Source organism: Symphodus melops (genome assembly GCF_947650265.1).
Source record: "Symphodus melops genome assembly, chromosome: 22".
NCBI lineage: Eukaryota > Metazoa > Chordata > Actinopteri > Labriformes > Labridae > Symphodus > Symphodus melops.
This window is the reverse complement of record NC_136712.1, coordinates 3,551,028-3,569,806: the sequence shown is the minus strand read 5'-3', so window position 1 is coordinate 3,569,806 and position 18,779 is coordinate 3,551,028. Positions and strand designations below refer to the sequence as shown.

Sequence of the window (18,779 nt, the reverse complement as noted above, 5' to 3'; positions counted from 1 at the left end):
ACTATCATCCCTATAGAGCCTCAAATAAACTGCTGGACTAGATGCTGGTTGTCAGTCAGATACCTGATCTTTCGTGTTAAGATTATAAATTCTCCAACCTAGAAAAATTGAAAATGATTTGAAAGATGCATTATTTAGACAACTCAAAATGTTTGTATTTCCAAAACCAGAATACAGAAGTTGAAGAATTCTGTTCCTCTGAGTGTTAGCTCTTATTGGTGATGACGATGGTTTATTTAATGTTATAAAACTACAAACGAAAAGGTGATTGTGGCTCATTGTTTGGCCTTTTTATTCTGGGGATCCATTCACCGAGGCCTTGGATTTTTTTTTTTTTTGCTGCACATATTCGTATTCTTTCCTCCTCTCAACTTAAGTGAAAGCACAGCAGGAAATTGGAATAAGCTTTTGTGATCCATCGATTTGTGCCCTCTTTTTCTGGCTACAGTCACTGAAAAGAAGAAAGCTTCAAGTGTCTTACTACTTCTCTTTGGTAGCGAGGGAGACGTGAGCAGGTACAAATCTGTTCAGCTGGGTATTTCAAACCATCTTGTTCGCTGCAGCAGGCAATCACAATTTTAAAGAAGCGATTTCAGTCACCTGTTTTTCCATTTTAAAGGCAGTTTGAGAAAGAAATAGAAATGTATCGCATTCACTAATATATCATTGGCGATAAGCAGAATGAATTCAACATATACGTCTCGGTAAGCTGAGTACATATGATTGAATGTGAATGTGATTCCAAAGCTCTTAAAGCCACAGCTGTACAGCTTCCTACATGGACGTAGTGGGAATTTCTTGGCAGTACAAACGATGTCTGCTTTAAAAGATTATTGCATATTGTATCACAGCCTTGATGCTGTTGTTTTAAATTGGTGGCACGTTCTCGGTAGAGCTTTATGTGGATGCAAAGTTGGTCAAAAGTTCAAAAGCACATTAATTGAACTGCAGGAAGCCATAAATACAGTCTTAAATTTTAACAGTGTTTCACAGTCCATAAACTGCTCAGTGTCAAACACTTTCCTTTGGTTATTGGATGTCGTGTAGGATGTCTTTGAAAAGAAAAAAAGGAGACTTAAGTAGAATGAAACTCCAAGGTTTATTGGCGTGACGTTTCAGGATGACGTTTGTCAAAGCATCAAAGAACAAAATGAAAAGATGAAGTGGCGTTTATAAAAAAAAAAAAAGCCCCATCCGTCAGGAGCCCTTCATATTGCAGAAGATTGGAATGACATGAGTCAGCAGTGAACTATTTTCTGACCTCTTTGTCTCCAATAGGGAAACATTTTGCCTTTATGAAAACCTCAACTGGATTTATTTCTGGAAGCCGGAAAGACATAAAACATCTTTTTTTTTTTCTTTCTTTTTTTTTAAATTCTGCCTTAAAATGTAGAAATCCTACCAATGACGCATTCTGTGACATCACATTCATCACAAGGTTCACTCCACCTTTTCATGTATATTCACACAGGGAGGTGAAGGACATTTAACTAAGCCTCCCGTTTATTCATGAAAGAGAATATTTCACTCTCGTATCTTATTAAGTTCTTACTGAAACAAGTCGCTACAGTCGGCTAATAGGCAAACAGGAAACAGTAGCATGAGCAGCTAACTGGATTCTTCCAGAATGTGTAGAGTTAAACAACCTCACTGGGCTCTGGGAGCTTGTGTGTAGTATTTCTCTTAGTATTATTATTATTATTATTATTATTATAGGTAATGGCTACAGGTGGCAGGCATGCTCATAGAGTGAAATGAAAGGTAGAGGCTTTGAAACACAGCTCAGGATGGCACTTTAAACCCTGAGTGTCTTGGGTGTATTTTTAGATGCAGTCTAACTCGAGGATAATATAACATCTTATGTCCGTCATGAATATCCATTAATCCTCTTAAAATAATGATGGAGACAGATGCTCTCCTACCTGCAGACGCTGCCTGAGAATGGAAGTGTTTTTAATTTGTCTTCAAGTTATCTTGTCATAGATGTCTTCTGCATGTATGGGTACATTGCAAACAAGCCTTCCTTAAAGCTAATTTGGCATATGCTTTTCATATACCCCAAAGCATGATGGGAGTTGTAGTTAGAAAACTAGAATGTAGAATTATTTCTTATTTTTAAAGAAAACATGAGCAAAAATACACAGAGTCAAAAAGCATTTTCATTTGTACTAGTATTTATTTGTAGCCATTAGAGTATATTGGCTTATTGAGGACCAACAGCGTCACTTGGAGAACACATAACACGCCAAATAAAACAAAAAGAAAATGCATTAAATGATTATGAAAGTTCAGTGTGTGCAGCTCTTTAAGTAAAATACGGAAGATCTTACCTTAAACAGTTAGATGATAAACATGTTTCTATGCCGAAGAAGCATCTTTCTAAAATCTTCAGAAAGCTTGTCCTTCACATCTTGAAACTATTTCCAAAGAAAGGTTCAATATGCATGACTCACAGTTATTACTAGAAATCCTGAAGAAACACATTCTCCTCTTATACTCTGACTTGGCTCTCTGAATGTCAAAGTGAAATACTCTCCACTCGAGTCTCAATTTTACAAGTTTCTTCCTTCTGTTATTTGTCCTCTATTATCCCCTCCTTCTTCTCCTCCTGTCTTCTCCCAGACATATCTCCTGCAGGGATTGCGGGAAGCTCAGATTGATCTCCGGCTCTCGCTGTGTGGTCAGCCCCAAAGGAAATGTTTGTGTAATGGCTTCTTTACGAGTGCTGTCAAAGCAGATGAGGATCCGGCGCTCTCGGCGGCCAGTTTGAACACTCTGTCGACAAGCCCCAGCAGGAAACCCTAAGCCCCCTTTTAACCCCTGCCGCTCTGTCGCTTCCACCGGGTCCTGTCATTAATTCAACATGACTGTGGAGTTTTTCCTAAGGTGACTCATGAGCCGTGGGAGAATGATTGAGATCTAGATTTAAGCATGGATGTAAGCCATGAAATATATATATGATGGTATTTAAGCCATGGCTTATGTATGAGTCAGTGCTGTGTTGCTCCTGCTTCTATGAATGATTTAACTGCAAAGCTAATACTTTCTCAGCAGCCTTGCACAAACATGTATTTTTTCTCACAAGACTCTTATTGATGTTGTCAGAATCTTCCTCCTTCTCTGTTGCGAACTCAGGCTTTACCCAACTCAGGTTCTTTTTAAATTCAGATTATTTTCCATGTAAAAAAAAAAATGTTATGTGTTCATCGTGTCTGGATTTTATTCAGAATGGTCAAGCTAACGTTGGTGACAGCTCAGCTTGCAGCCCCCAAAGGCCCTAACAAGAGACAGCAGAGTAAAACTGAAATTTAATGTCAAACTACTTTTTTTATCAAGTTCCAGTCAGTTTGTTTATTTCAGAGCAGAGGAGGTCTCTTCAGATAATTTCAGCTTCTGTGAAACCTAACGGAAGATCAACACTGACTGTAACCTGCCCTAAAACCAAGCTAGCAGCAACTCAGCTCACAGCCCCTCGTATCCCCTGTTACTAGTAAAGACAAGCGAATGGACATTTTTAATTGTTTAAAGTTTCAAAAAAGTTTTCGTTTTATCTTGGGGATTTTTAAAAAAATTTTTACCTACAAACAAGCTATCTGCTGCTCAGCTCACAGCCCCCTCTACCTTATTAACAGGACGACACTGAAGACGTGCTAATTGACGAAAAAAAAAGAGTTTTTCCTGTGTTTTTACTGGCTATAATATCCTCATATGTTTTGGAGTGAACACAGCCTCTGAAGACAATTTGGGTCTAGCTGAAAACCATCTGAACATCGAATGAGCCAACAAATGTGAAAAAGCTATCTGCAGCTCAGCTCACGGCCCCCTTGATGCCACGTGTCTGCTGAAGAGCCTTAGAAAATCCCTGATTCAATATTCAACCACTCTGTCTATATGTTTTGAAGAATGGGAGACCTCTGATGATTCGTCTGCCTGTAACTACATTTATATACCAGGAACACTGAAGGCGCATTACAGTAAAGTAATCAGCTCATCCTGATGTCCTGTCGACAACAACGCAGCCAGACAAAAACAGAAGCTCCCGAGATTGTAATGAAAACGTTCAGTCGTCTCAACTTGTGATGCAGATCACTACTTCTTCGGAGACGGCCCGAGCTTTGATTCATATTGTTTTAACTCCAACTGCACTTCCTCGTTTTCTTTCTCCTTCTCCGGAATCAGAAATCTTCAGCGCGGCGGCTGCTTACTCGCTGCACTGAATCATTTTTCGAATGTGAAACGGCTGAAAGCTTTCGTCATAGAGTGACACGTTTCCCCCCTCATCGTGCCCTTATCTTTGTTGTTTCTCATCTCTTTCCCTTATTCCCTCACTTGATATTTATTTCTCCATCTCCTTCCTCCTCTTTCCTCTTCTTTTCCTGTCTGTTTAAGTGTCGTCTTTCTTTCGCTCCATCCGTCACTCCACATCAAAGCCTTGCTTGTTCTCCAGCACTCTCTCTTCTATATGGTCTAATACTCTACCCTCTCTTGTTGACAGAGAGATGCTGTTTAGTGTGTGTGTGTGTGTGTGTGTGTGTGTGTGTGTGTGTGTGTGTGTGTGTGTGTGTGTGTGTGTGTGTGTGTGTGTGTGTGTGTGTGTGTGTGTGTGTGTGTGTGTGTGTGTGTGTGTGTGTGTGTGTGTGTGTGTGTGTGTGTGTGTGTGTGTGTGTGTGTGTGTGTGTGTGTGCGCGCATGCATAGTTAAAGGGGACTTTTCTGTCTTCATTTGCATCCCCTTGAAGAAATCGTCCCCCGACTCTTGCAATGTTTCCCCCCCTTTAGCTGACACTGGACTTGTCTTTTGGTATGCAGGCAAAATGGCAAATCAGTCAACATTGCTTTTCATGTTGACGCTGCTTTAACAGACTCAAGTTACTCATTTGGTTGCGAGTCGGGAGAGGCGAAAAACGTTTGTGCTTTGAGGTTTTCCCCTGTCTTTCCCTGAGCTCATTCACACCAAACGAAAAAAATGAAAGCGAAAGAAAAGCCGTTTGGTTAAGAAGAAGAAGAAGAAGCAGCAGCAGCAGCAGCGGCCCGGGTAAACCGAGGCTGAGCAGCGTTTGTGCTTTTGTTGATGTCGTCCTCGCAGCATAATTCATGCTTTGTGAAATCTAGGACATAATCTTCCGCTCCCTTTTTAAGCCTCAGCAGTCCAGATAGCGGTGCGATTACAGCGTTACTAAGCAGGAATTACAATAACGTGCTGCGTCTCTGAAGCCGTCCAAGTTAGGAGAATATCACCCCCGTGTGTAGTGTGGTCTCAGCACTTTTTCAAGCCAGAAATAAATCTTCAAAGTGTTTTTTTTTTCCCCTCCTCTGTCGAAACTAACCTCGATATGACAGTCTACACACCGTCCACGGCTAAGAACGTGCATCTTCTCCCTCCCTGTTGGAGCATGGTGGAATACATTAGGTCACTCCAGTTTATGATCAAGAAATGAAGCAGCACGTTGTAATCTCTCTCCTTTTTTTTTTTTTTTTAGGGCTTTGTATACAGCTCCACATCAAGCTGACAATTTCCTGACCTTGAAACTTTGAATTAATTCAGACAACTCCAGCAGGGGAGGCAGAATGAATTACACACAGAAAGTATGACGACTGCATTTTCAATATATTTAAATCAGCTCGAGACACTTTATTGTCGTAGCTTTTTTGTGTGCACACCTACACCTTACCCATTCGGATTTCCACACTAAAAGAAGCCCCTTTATTCAGTGTGACATACTTTACATAATCATTTGCTTGGTGATTAGACTTTAAAAAGCGATGACTTGAAGGGTATGAGTCGCTGAGAAGATGAGGATTGGGTAAAAAAAAAAAAAACTTAAAGGAAGTCTAACACCTACTTCCTTGATCTTTTTTTTTTTTTTCATTTGTTCTCAGGAAACTATCAGGGGTTTTTTTGACAATACAAAAGAAAACTGGATCAATTTTTCCTCTCATAATTCTCAAAATGAGTTTGTCCTCCTCACAGGTTGTATTCCTGAGTCAAACCGAGGAGTCACCAGTTTAGGGTGCTAACCACAAGCTAACCCCTTTTCTGCATTGTATTCTGCTTCTTACTTTTCATAGAAATGTACAAAAAAAAAATAAAAAAAAACATGTCACCCTTGACACAAGATAATTGTGTTCAAACCAGTGGCAGGTTGGAGTTTATGATACACCTGTAATTGTGTAAGAACTACCACAATGAAGCCGAATCACAGGTAATGGCGACCCATCTGTCAGTCCTCAGCCTTTATCCCCACTGAGGTAATGACTGACCTGTGATAAGGTTAAACACCTCACCTTAGAAAAGAAAACCCAGATGCTATTGTCCCCTGTAGTCAAGCGAAGAAGGCTAATTGGCTAACGTGGGTCCATTCGCCTCATGAGCGGATTAATCTCTTTTAGCATCAAATGTCTTCTCTTTCTCTTTGATCCATGTGGACTGAATGGAGAAGAGGCCACATTGTTTCTTTGAAGAATACTTCGGAGATCATGAGTTTACAAATACATAAAATCCCTTTACCTCTCTTCCAATCACAGACTCAATCCGTTATCATCAGATTAGAAAACAGACTCTGAGAGTCATGGTGAATTTAAAGGCAGCGTTGGTCATTTTCAAAAACTAGCATGATTTTAAAAGTAGCATTCTCTCCGTGCTCCGTCTTCACCCCCCCCCCCCAGGTGCTCCCTCAAAAAATTGTTGTGAGATTACTCTTGATGGAAGCCAAGATGTCACTACGGTGGATTTGCCCCCCATGCAGAAAAAATTGTCATTCCTGCTCAGATTCCAAACAGAAACCAGAATACCTCCCATACTTAATTGCCTTGAGTGCTCTATCAATATTGTTGTGCAGAATCTATAAATAGAGATTACCCCTCTACAGACAGTACATTAGTGGTCTGGGTACTCTGCCCTGAGGTCCCCCAGTCCCCAGTCACTTCTCTCTCTCTCTCTCTCATCGTCACAACTCTTTACCTGCACTCCAAGCTGACTATCTCTCCTCTCATAATCGATGATAAAGGATGAGGGCTTCTAAGAACCCCAAAAAGTGCTCCGTTCTTTGAACGCCATCATCAAATAGAATACAGATAATGAACAATGGCCTTGTCAACCAAGCCCACACTTGCTTTTGATTCTCATTTCTTATTGAACACAGCGCAGCAGGGCGGTGCTGTTGGAAGGACAGAACAAAAATCCAATCTTCTTCCTCCACCACCTTTCATATTTATCTGTTCAGGATTCATGAAGTCCTTTGTAGGTCACCGTGTGTCTAAACATCTTGATGTGCTGGATGAAGGATGCTGAGGTTTTGTCTTCAGAATTGTTTCAGAGTCAATTTACATCACCAGAAATGACACTTTAATTCAATAATGCATTAATAAAGCAACAAAATATTAAAGTCATTGGGAAACATGAGCTGTAGTTTTGTTTTTAGTCAATTAGCTCAAAAGTGTAGAGAGTAGGTTGTACCATATGTATCGACTGTTATCCACAGATCGCATTCTGTTGTTTCTTTGCCACTGTTTCTTTAACGGTTACATAAAGAACTCGCAAAGTCACACACTGACAAATTTAAGCATATTCTTCCAAAGCTGGAGCCTCACAAATCCACACTGGCAGAGTCTTTAGCAGTAGCAGACGGACTCATGAAGCCTCGCAGCATGTCAGAAGCACTACTTGTATCATGCTCACATAGAAATGCACACGCACTTTCAACATATGCTCTCTTACACACACACACACACACACACACGCGCACAAACGCACACGCTCTTTAAATTATCAGGACACGAGCAGGCCCACACTGACACAGCATGTTAAAATAGTGGTGACAGATGCTCTCCCAGGAGCAGACAGTGTGGTACAGTGCAAATGAAGAGCAGTGTAGTGTAAAAGCACGCCAGTGGTTCTGTCTCTTGGAGGATGCTCCCGCGCGCCGCAGAAAGCGCTTTATCATGGTTGTAGGACGGATTAGACTGTAATGAATTTTTGCTGTAGTGGGACGTGAGATATGTTCGAGACACATACGTCTTACCCTCTCTCTCTTCCTGTCTTTACACGTCTCGTTCGTTTGCCTCGCCGGCTCTCAGAAATGAAAACCAGTCCTCCTCCTCTTTGTATCACTCTTATTTTTCTCTCTCTCTAAGGTTGTTTTGTATCTCTTCTTTTCCGAGTTAGTGAGATTCTCCCATGAGTGTCACAGATTAAAGCAAAATAACATTAAGGTCTGTATCATAGACTGTATATAAACATGGACGCCGTCTCAGTGATGTCAGCCTTCGGTTTCTAAAGCGGACTTTTGATGCAAACAATGGCGGTCACCATGTTGGAATTACTGTCTGAAAATCACTTTCAAACTTGCCAAATTAGCCTGAAGCAGTGGAGTAATTACATAAGACTTTCACAGCAAAGCCTCAAGTGGACATAGGAGGAACTGCAGTTTCTTGTACTTCTGCATTCGCTTCTTTTACTTCTTCGCCTTCAACAAAGAACTTGTACCCTTTGTCAAGTTTCAAACCTGAGGCTGTGGAAATTCTGGAGTTGTTGTCTTTGGCAGGCTGTGGGGAAACCCTGGTGTAAAACATCTTGACTGCCTGATGCATTTCACGAGCAACAAGTCGACCATGAAGTTCTTTTCCAATGCCTTCAGCTACTTCCTTTCTGACTATTTAAAGAAGCAGTTTATTGTCACATTGGTGGTCATGGTAGTCACATAAACTATTTAATTCATTGGCTGCAGATCTTTTGTGTGTGTGTGTGTGTGTGTGTGTGTGTGTGTGTGTGTTGTTGTAAATACTAGTAGTTAAGCTATTGCCCTATAGTTCTTAAGGTTCATTTCCAAATGCCTTAAGCTTGCTGAATTTTTTAAATGTGAATTATTTCAGTTGGCTTTACAGATCATGGTGTTGATGCACATCGTTTCTCTCTTGTTTTACTGTGAATGTGTGCAGAAAACCAAAGGGCACATTACGTAACAGTCACTTGTGTGTAACTTGTTATTTGTATTCAATCGGATTAAATGAAAAGCCCAGTCCAGGCTCTCTGCGGCTTGCTTCCTCCTCTCTTTTATCTCCCCATGTAGATCCCACAATTTGCCCTAATTAGTCTCCTCTCATCTTCTGGCCTTTTGTCTGACTTTTGTTTTTTGTTTTGTTTTGTTGGAATGAGCTCCGTGCAGCGTAGACTAGTAGTCGCCACAGGGACGAGAAAGAAAATAACAAAACATCAAGGCCAAGATTTCGAACATCAAGGGCATGAGATGCTAACAGCGAGCGCAGCAGATAGACCTCCTGTGCTTGTTTTCATTAATTTAAGTGCTCATCATACATATTGTTTCCCCCTTTTTAGATGATTAATTCCCTCATTTTCTTTGTTCAGTCCTATTTTCATGATTTATATAAACAAAACAAAAAAAGTGCACTCTGTTTAATAGCATTTAAATGCTACACATTTTTGAAGCATGCTTCCATCCGACCTCCAGGACTAAATTTAATTTCAAGCCTCAATAAGAATCACGTTTAACCTTCGACTGGTTTAAACATGGATGGTCATAATTTCAGTGACATAACCCACCGGATTCATAAGAGGGGTTTTGTAAGTGTTGTCTCAACCTAACTTTTGCTCAACATGGAAACTTTAAACAGGCAGACGCCTCAGTTTTGTTTGGAAAGACAAACAAACAGCAGCTGCTGTTGCCCAAACGTATATTGTCCTTATGCTAAGCTAACCGTCTTAGCTCAGCATAACAACAAACAGTTCAAGGGATAAATTCAGCTCTTCTCAAAAACAGTCACAGGAGACGATGTTGTTTTCATTGGTTAATCAGAAGAAAAGGTCAAGCTATACTATATCAATATGGACAGTGTGGCTCTGTCTGCTCCTTATTGACCAAAGTGAAGCTAAAATACCTCATTGACGGTCGTGACATGTTGCGTCGGTGATGTCATTTTTGAATCAAGATATGTGCAGATGTGTTGGCTGGCCTGTGTAACCATGGAATTGGCGCTCACCGAAGCTTTCATTAAACACACCGATTTAACGTCAAACATCCCTCAGGTTGGTTCAGCCCACAGGCGCTGTCTTGGTTTTTTGTTGTTGCATTATTTCTGTTTTCTCTTGCTGTTCTACATCTCCTCTCCTCCATCCTTTAACCTCAGCGTGGTTATATCCGCTCGGCTCTCTGTGCCTGCTGAAGAGGAACCATCTGGTCTAACAACTGCTTTGTTCCAATTCATTGATCAACATGATCGCTCTCTATTAGTCTCTTTATCTGTGTCTTCTTTTATCCTCTCTCCTCTTTCTTCGAGTCCTATCAGCACTGAGGTTGAAATGAGTGTGTTGTTCTCTTGGGGCTTGGGAAGAGCATATCCCATGATGCTTAGCTCCACACTGACTCAAAGGATGAAGAGGTCATGAAGAATGACCCTATCTTTATCTCTGATACACTTGAGTCCAGTGCACTGATGCTATTCGGACCCCGCTCTTGCATGAAAAGAAAAAGCAACCTGTGCTTCATATTTTTCAGGGAAGTAATTGATTTCCTCTCCTCAAACTTTTAAGAACTTTTCTTATTTCGCAACCTTTTGAAGTTTGTTTTCCTGCTCGGCTTGCAAGTAGTAATAACCTCAGTCTGTATCATAAAACAAAGATGAATCATTCTTCTCCCCTCCCTTCATTTTTTTTTTTTTTTTTGAAGTTCCTCTGTAATCGTCTTTCATTTTTAACCCAATAAGGACATTAAGGTCGAGGCAGAAACACTCAGAAACTAACGAGAATGGAAGCCACATCTCTTGTGATAAAATATCAGTTTCTCTCCCGGGGATTTTGCTTCCTTTCCTGCATATTTTCTTCCTTTTTTGCTTCCCTCTTCAGCACACAGTTCGAGTATATAAGGATGCTGGGCTCTGAGGGTCGGTGATAAGGGGCTTCCATCGGCTCCACGCAGGGACTGAATAGAAAGAGGTGAACACTAAGCTGCATGCTGCGGGGTTATCTGCCTGCAGACACACAAACCTACATACATACATAAATAAATATCCAGACACACATATGAGCTCGGAGACATTCACTGTCATGAATATACAATCAGGGTTGGTTTTATTTCTACTTTTAAACAAGCTAACGGTTAGTTTGTTAGCTAAAGCTTCATGTTTTTCATCACCGTTAAATTAAGGAATACTCTGTGCTAAAGAGGCTGATGGCTTTCCAATGAGGTTGTAATTTGGGATCATTGTTTGATGGTTTGTGTTGGTTAAATGATCATCTTAAAGAAAGGATTCTTATTTAAATAACGCTGTTGAGGTAGAGAAGATGTTTTGTGACCACAAAGCCGCCAAGTCTAAACTCCATCCAATCGCTGCTCTTAGATTGACTTTTCCTTCAAAGGAAAACCACTGACATGACTTTGATTCGTTCAAAATGCAGCCCTCATAGTTTTTCAGCCGGTAGTCTGTTGTTGCAGAAAAGTCGTTTGTATGGGAAGTAAAAGCCATATTGAAGGATATACATACATGTAAGTGCCGATACATCACCTGACTGTCACATTTCTACTTGCAGAGGTTCCTCTTTTCGATCCCTTATTCCAAACACAATCATCTGCTGAACCTTTCTGTTGCTGCATTCGTTTTACTCACCTGCCATCCACAAGTGTGTGTGTGTGTGTGTGTGTGTGTGTGTGTGTGTGTGTGTGTGTGTGTGTGTGTGTGTGTGTGTGTGTGTGTGTGTGTGTGTGTGTGTGTGTGTGTGTGTGTGTGTGTGTGTGTGTGTGTGTGTGTGTGTGTGTGTGTGTGTGTGTGTGTGTGTGTGTGTGTGTGTGATTCACTGCCTCGACACGTGTGCTGCTCATGCTCTTCATTCAGCCGTCATTAGCTCCAACATAAGGAGGCAGATTAATGTGCGAGCTTTCCCGCCAGGTGGGAGCGGGAGAAAGGTTAACATAACACGAGTGATGAATGAATCACTTTGAGCGCCGTCGATTCGTAATGCTTTCGCCATTGTGCCTGTAATGATGTTTTGTGCCACTCGGAAAATTGTCCTTTAGTCTTAATCAAAATAGATTTTTGGTTTCGTCCAGCCGCCCTGCACTGGTGCGGCAGCGTATGAATGTGTTGCATATGTTTGAATGTGATTAAGTGTGTTTAATTAAGCTGCAGCCAGATGGTCCTGGTGCTGATTTAAAGCTGCCGTATGCTTTATAGTACACATTATATCCTTACAGAGCTTTCCAATGTTGAAGCGAACGACTGAATGAGAAGCTTTACATCAGTGGAAAAAGATGTACAAAGGAAGTCCTATTTCCCGTGGCCATTCTCTCTTCTTATTCACTTGCATCGGTGCCATTCGGTGTCCCTGAGCTAGCAGCGATACGCAGGTGATCAGAACTCCCAGTGAGACTCCCAGTATACGTCTTATGTTCTGACAACTGCACATTTTAATTGAACCTTATATAATATTTAGAAATGTATAAGAATGAGCGAAAGGTTGCATCAAAAAAATCTGAAGGATATCCAAACGTTTGGCTGAGTGGATGTTGATGGACAGTCTTGTTTGTTTGGTTGTTTGTTTTTGCCGCCGGCCATCTTTAAGGGCAAGATGATCAGTCTTCATGGTCGACGCTTTGACTTTCAGGTGTAAACACATCCCTCGTTTTTTTTGCCGCTGAGGTATGAACTGTCAAGAAAGTCGATTCTAGAATACCATCACCCACCTGGACGTGAGAGCGACCCCATCCATCTGGTGTTTTCTGATTGTGTCATCACTTCTCTTCTCTTCTTCGTGGGGGGGGGGGGGGGGGGCGTTTCTCCTTTTCTTTTCTTATTAAGCTGCTTACGGTTCTTCCCATCATCCATTCATGCGACCATCCCTGTGACCGTGCCACCGCCTTTTGACAGAGCACTTTTACATTATTCATTTGATTGACTCTCCCTAATCTCCTCACAAGTGGCGGAAATTAATCATTCCAGAAATCCTGTCATTTGCATACTGTTTCGGGGTTGGTGGCTTTTTTTTTTTTTTTTTTTTCCTCCTCTCCCGTGTCGAGCTCGGCGTCCGCTTTGCGGGGCGTCGGTTGGAAAAGGTGAGAGTTTAAGGCGAGAGAAACTGAGAGGAAAAAAGAAGAGCCACTTTGTTCAGAGCTCCCCAAAAAATCAATGAGGCTGGATATTCAACTGTAATCTATGGTTTTTATGATGGCCCATAAAAACTCCATTGAAGAAGTATATACGGCATGAGATGATTTCTCTCTGGGTGAAATTGGATTAAGCCTAGTGTAAAACTCAAAGTCTGGCCTTTTTTCACTCTCGCTCTCTCTCTCTCTCAACTCAACGCACCCACCCCCCAAACCATTAAACTCTATAGGAAGGGGAAACCTAATTACATGCCTGAAAGTGGCCATAGTGAACACTATTAAAAGGATCCAATTAAAGTTTGCGCGGCTTTGGCAGCAGCGTCCTAGCGAGGGATTATTTGTGGAGTTGGAATTTGATCTGTCGCGCCGAGAGGGTCGCCCATTGGCCGAGCAATGGGAGATGGATGGCGTGTGGGAGGGGCCTCGGAGCGATCCCCGGTAATTGGATCCTGAATTAATGGATGCTTGTATCAAAGAGGGCATGAAAGGGAGTGACAGTGTACGAGAGGGGAGTGAAGATGGTGAGGACAGGGAGCCGTGCACGGTGTGTGAATGTGTGGGAGCCTCACAAATGTGTGTCCTGCTGTTTCGTTTGATTTGTGTTTTCCAGAGGTATGATAGTGAGGAGTCCTTGGACTTTGATTTGTCTGACTGTAGTTCTGAAAGTAAGTTTTTGTCCCCATATTTTCACAACATGGTTTGCAGTTGTTTGGATCTACATTGCTTTGCGGAACACATCCATATCATATATCCATATTATTGATATCCATTTGAATGATGGGGAAGAAAAACCACCAATATGAGACTAAAATTTTTTTGAAGAAGGTCCAAGAGACAAAAAAAAGTAATTAAGTAAAAAAAAAAAAACAGTGAGCCTCAGGGACAGCTGAGAGTTTTATCGACTTAGATAATTGTTTAGCCTTGGTGTCAGGCCACGCTTAAATAACTGAGTCATTGAAATCCATCACTGATAATGAGTTTTCGAACATTTCTCGTGGCAGTCTCATTAGTTGTATCAAGTTTTTTGTGTTTTAATTTCCATTCGTCATGAGTGATTTGATGGCTGAAGACTTTTCTCCCCCTCCAAAGAAAACAGCCTGTCCTCGTCAACGTCGTGATTCTTAACAATAAGAACTTATAAAGAAAGAAAGTTCACTCCTCACAAACAACTTCTGCACTTGTTGAAATTAAAACTATGTCCACCCTCTTCATTGCCCTCATAACCTTTGTTAGAAATTCGAAAAATCTCACATTTCAACTCCATTCCCTGCGAAACCACTTAAGTTTTTTTTCATTATTTCATCACAAGTGCCATCAATAAGCGGGCCGTGCGTCAGTGTGAACAAACAGAACGTCTCATAAGGAAAGAAAGGCGTCCGAGGTCGCTCTCCTCGCTGTCACTTTGATTGTTATGCAGGAGCAGCTTCTTGTAAACAGAGCCGGGCTGTAAAGGAGGAAATGCGTGCTTTTTGACTTTTCACTCACGTCTCCGGCTGTGAGTTATGTGACCTTCATTGGCAAAACCGTTTACTCTTATGCTAAAATTCATGCAAGTTTCCTCATTGCTGCAAAAACGTTATTCAGTCTCACTGAAAGCATGCAATGTTTTATATACACTCCTAAAATCTGCACATCATACTCTTCAAGGAGGTTTTCTTTTTCTGCAAAGACCTCTGAATATAAATGTCCATTCACTAATATACAACAACCTTTTTTTTTTACTTTTCATTACAGGAGGCTTTTAACAAGAATCAGAATTCCTGGCATAAAAACAGACATTTTCCATGCTTGAGAATTTTTCCACAAGCGATTTGTTATTCTCAGTCCATGTCGTCCACGAGTCCACCATGAACTTGTTGGGCCACTGATTGTTTACAGCGGTCGCATGACTACAGTTCGTTACATCGCTTCTCCTTTCAAGTCTCGATATTACTCAGCCGTGTTTAAAGGGGACACTTCATAAACATTCTACTTTGACAGTGTTTTTTAACATTTATTTAGGTGTTTAAGAGGGGAAAAAAATCCTTCAACACAAAGATAAAAGCTCTGTTTAAAATTTGCCCTCCTTGTGATGTCACAGTGGGAATCTGGCAAAAACAGACAAACAAAAAAAAAAAACTTTCTCTCCTGGTACCATGGACTCCACCCCCAGCGAAGAACAAAACTTTTGAGCACGTCCACCTTTTTTTTTTCTTTTTTTTTTGGGGGGGGGGGGGGGGCTGGGGCTCATTGCATTTAAAGAGACACACACCAAAACGGAGCGTTCAGAGAGAGCTGGTTTCTCCAGGGTCACAAACGTCCTCTGCTGCTTGATTCATTCATATTTTGACCAACGCACAGAACAGATGTCTCATTCAGACCACAGTGGACTGTTAGAAAAGGTGGATAATATATCCTCTTTAATACTTAATTCTGATTGGGCAACATGAGGTTACAGATGGAAAAAAAAACCCAACATGTGTTTCAAGGTAAAATGGGCTTCCCACTTTCAACAAGAAAAGGCAGACAGAGATAAAACAATATCAAAGAACGCAAGAAGACAATGAGCTTTTAACGAAGGCAGTGAACACTGAGCTCAAGCACCAACGGCTTCAAAGGATTTTTTTTTTTAAAAAACACGTGAGAAAGAGCTGAGGCCTGTTAAAAACAGCGCAGGAGTTAACAGAATATTTCTGCTTCTGTAAACGAGGACTCGTGTTTCTCTTGAACGTTCGAGTCCTTCAGAGCGCCTTTCAACACATTTCTCCCCCACCGAGCCGCCAAAGGTCCAATAGCACGAGCGGGCCAGAGGTGACTGCAGCCGGAGATAGCTTAGCCTCTGGTATTAAAGGGCCAAGAGGTCGCGCTATGAGATGATTACCACCACGCCGAGTGTGATGATTATTCCAGCCTCTCTGACTCGCGGGGCTGTCGGTTCAAATCCCTCGCTTGATCCGTGGAGGTCGCCGGGAAAAAAACCCACTTCAATTTACTCACGTGACGTGGCAGCTGGTGACAAGGGAACATGTCGGGTTTGTTTGGGTTTTTTTTTCAGTGCTGCCTTCGAGCTAAGTGATCATGACGGGGCGATATTAACATACAAGAGCGATGCAGGCCGACTCACAGATTGTGTCATTGGGTGATAATGTGCTAGAGCCAGCGTGGTCCGGGCTGTGTGTGTGTGTGTGTGTGTGTGTGTGTGTGGGATTAGTCTGACAAAGCAGCACGTTCACATCCCTGATCACTCCACACACACACACACACACACACACGCACACACACACCTCAGAAAAACACCCACCCCAGGGCCGCATATCCAAACAGATGACATCAGCTTTCCCTTTAATCTCTCTATATCTCTGCCCTCACTTTCTCTTCACTCTTCATCCCATTGTCAGCGTTGAGGGTGTGAATGTGAACATGTGCGTCCTCTTTGGATTCACTGAAACATTGGAGTAACTGCTCGGAAATACCTGCATGTGTTTTTCTCTGATCTTTTCCTTTAAGGGACGTGATTCAAGGTTTTTTTTGGTTTTTTTTAAACCCGCTCTTTGTCAAGACTTTTTTTCCACTTTATACTGAATTATTAGGCTTTTTTCTTCTTCTTCCTTGCTTTTTTTTTTTTTGCCGTCCACGGAAGTGGTGATGCAGAGCAAGAGCAAGACCAAAGGCGATCTCTTTTACCGGCGAGAAGAAGAAGAAGAAGTAGCGGTGTTTGAAATGTAATGAAAGGAGCCATTCACATCTTCCCACGCGAAAGAAAGCAGCGAGGATCGAGGAGTCATTTCTCGATGATAACAGAGATCATGATGACATCCCTGTGTAGGGGTAGGTTGTTTTTAAACTGTGTATATTTATCGCGGATGCACACTGTAGCATATGTGTGCGACCTACACATTGTCGGAGTCGAACGCAGAATTGTCAGGCTAACTTGTTGCTGCCAACATTTTTGGGATTCACTGCGAGATGTTCCCAAATGTTCACGATACAGCACTTAATCAATACAGAGAGCAGTGTGCAGTGACAGGCTGATCCGTCACTGTCACGGACATCTGCACCGAGGTGGGGACTTTGTATTCAAACAGCATCAAATGAAAGTATAGTGTGTGGCAGTTGTTGTCTTACTATCTGAATGTGTTGGCTGTGGATTAAAGCCAACGGTATTTATTTCTCTCATTTGGCTCATGTGCCAATTTAAAAAAAAAAAAAACATGTTTTTGAGTTTCTCATTTGAAGATTAGCAAAAGATAACAAAGGAAAAATCAGGAATGCAACTGAAACTGTTTAATAATTTCAGTCCAGCAGTTTAAAAAAAAAAGAAAACAACCCTCAAAATATGAAACTTAATTTTACGTACAGAAAAGAAAAGAAGCAAAATTCTCCAGATGTAAAAGTTTGAGTCGGGATGAATGTTCAATTTGGCTTGAAAAACACATTCCCTGGAGTAATCGATTATCATAGCTCACACCTGATTACCGCTCTGTCTTCCTCCCTATACCCTATATAATCAAACGCCTATTATCCTCTAATGGCTTTAACCTGAAGTCACTCGCTCCGTTTGTAGTGGAAACTTGATCATGATAGCCTGCAACGTTTTTATTCCACTATATGTGGCTGAAGGCGACTTCTATCATGTTTACGTTCACAGAAGCAGCGTGGTTACGTAATATTTCAAGGTACCTCGGCCCTTTTGAAAGAGAGCCCTCAACATGATCAGGCAACACCTTAAAGCTCCTGTGACAAGTTTTCGGCCTGTTAGGAAACGCACTTCTAAGAACACTCATATCTTTGTATGACCTATAAAAGCAAAACAGACCACCAGTGATCAGATTTAGTATTTGTATTTAGTTATTTTGAATGTCTAAATCCACCTGTGGTGGGTAGGGGTCAGACAGAGTGGTCAACTTGTGCCCTGCAGAAACAGCAGTTTAATGACCTTTTTCATGGCAAAGTTTTATTTATTTAGTTTAGTATTTTTTTATTATTATTCTTTAAAAGCAGAATCATTCAACTCTCTGTTAAGTTTGACAAGTGACTCACAGACTTATCATAATGATAATAAAACAAAGCTCTGAATATTGGTTTTCCAGATCTATCCAGATCTTGTAAACATAGAAATGCTGTAATCACATTTTCTCCGTGTCTATGTGTGTCGCATCATTTCATGTTTTCAGAACCTTCACAGGGAAATGTTCCCACAGTTCGTCGCTGTGTTTCTATATCAGATCGCTCCGACTCGGCCTTACTTGATGTCTTTTGGGCCGAATTTGGAGCTTCACTCCGGCTTCACACTGACACGTGTGATTGAATACATTACACTTTAATCTGCTGGAGCTTCCTACATGAACGTGCAGAATCACGGTCACTGTGATTTTCAAACTATTAGCTTGAATATATGAATGTTTCTTCCTCGTAACAAGATCAAAGGATTAGTCTTTGGGTAATCATTTGGTTTCTGAGTAGATCTGCCGAGAGTTTTCTGAAGAATATATCGTCTGGAGTCTGCTGCGAGTTACACGCAACGAGCAACTGTGGCAGAGGGAACATCCTGCTGCAGTCATGTTTCTCAGAAAAACAAAACCCAAGTGACGGTTTACTCCAGGAAATAAATAAAAGCACAAGTAATTCTTTATTTCTACTTTATTTATTTATTTCTCTATTTCCAGTTCTACTTTATTTCCTCACATTT

At 41.3% G+C, this 18,779-nt stretch overlaps 1 protein-coding gene across 6 annotated transcripts in view; it reads left to right on the top strand.

Annotated features, from left to right (window-relative positions):
• magi2a (membrane associated guanylate kinase, WW and PDZ domain containing 2a) overlaps positions 1 to 18,779 on the top strand; it is a 228,380-nt gene that overhangs the window by 128,574 nt on the left and 81,027 nt on the right. The window contains exon 1 of one of the 6 annotated variants that reach the window (XM_079335275.1): positions 16,718 to 16,918. The exons of the other annotated variants lie outside the window; for them this stretch is intronic. Within the exon in view, the coding sequence (XP_079191401.1) occupies positions 16,816 to 16,918 (103 nt within the window). The 5' untranslated portion in view covers positions 16,718 to 16,815. Of the gene's footprint in view, positions 1 to 16,717; positions 16,919 to 18,779 lie in introns of those variants that run through there. 6 annotated transcript variants of the gene reach the window in all.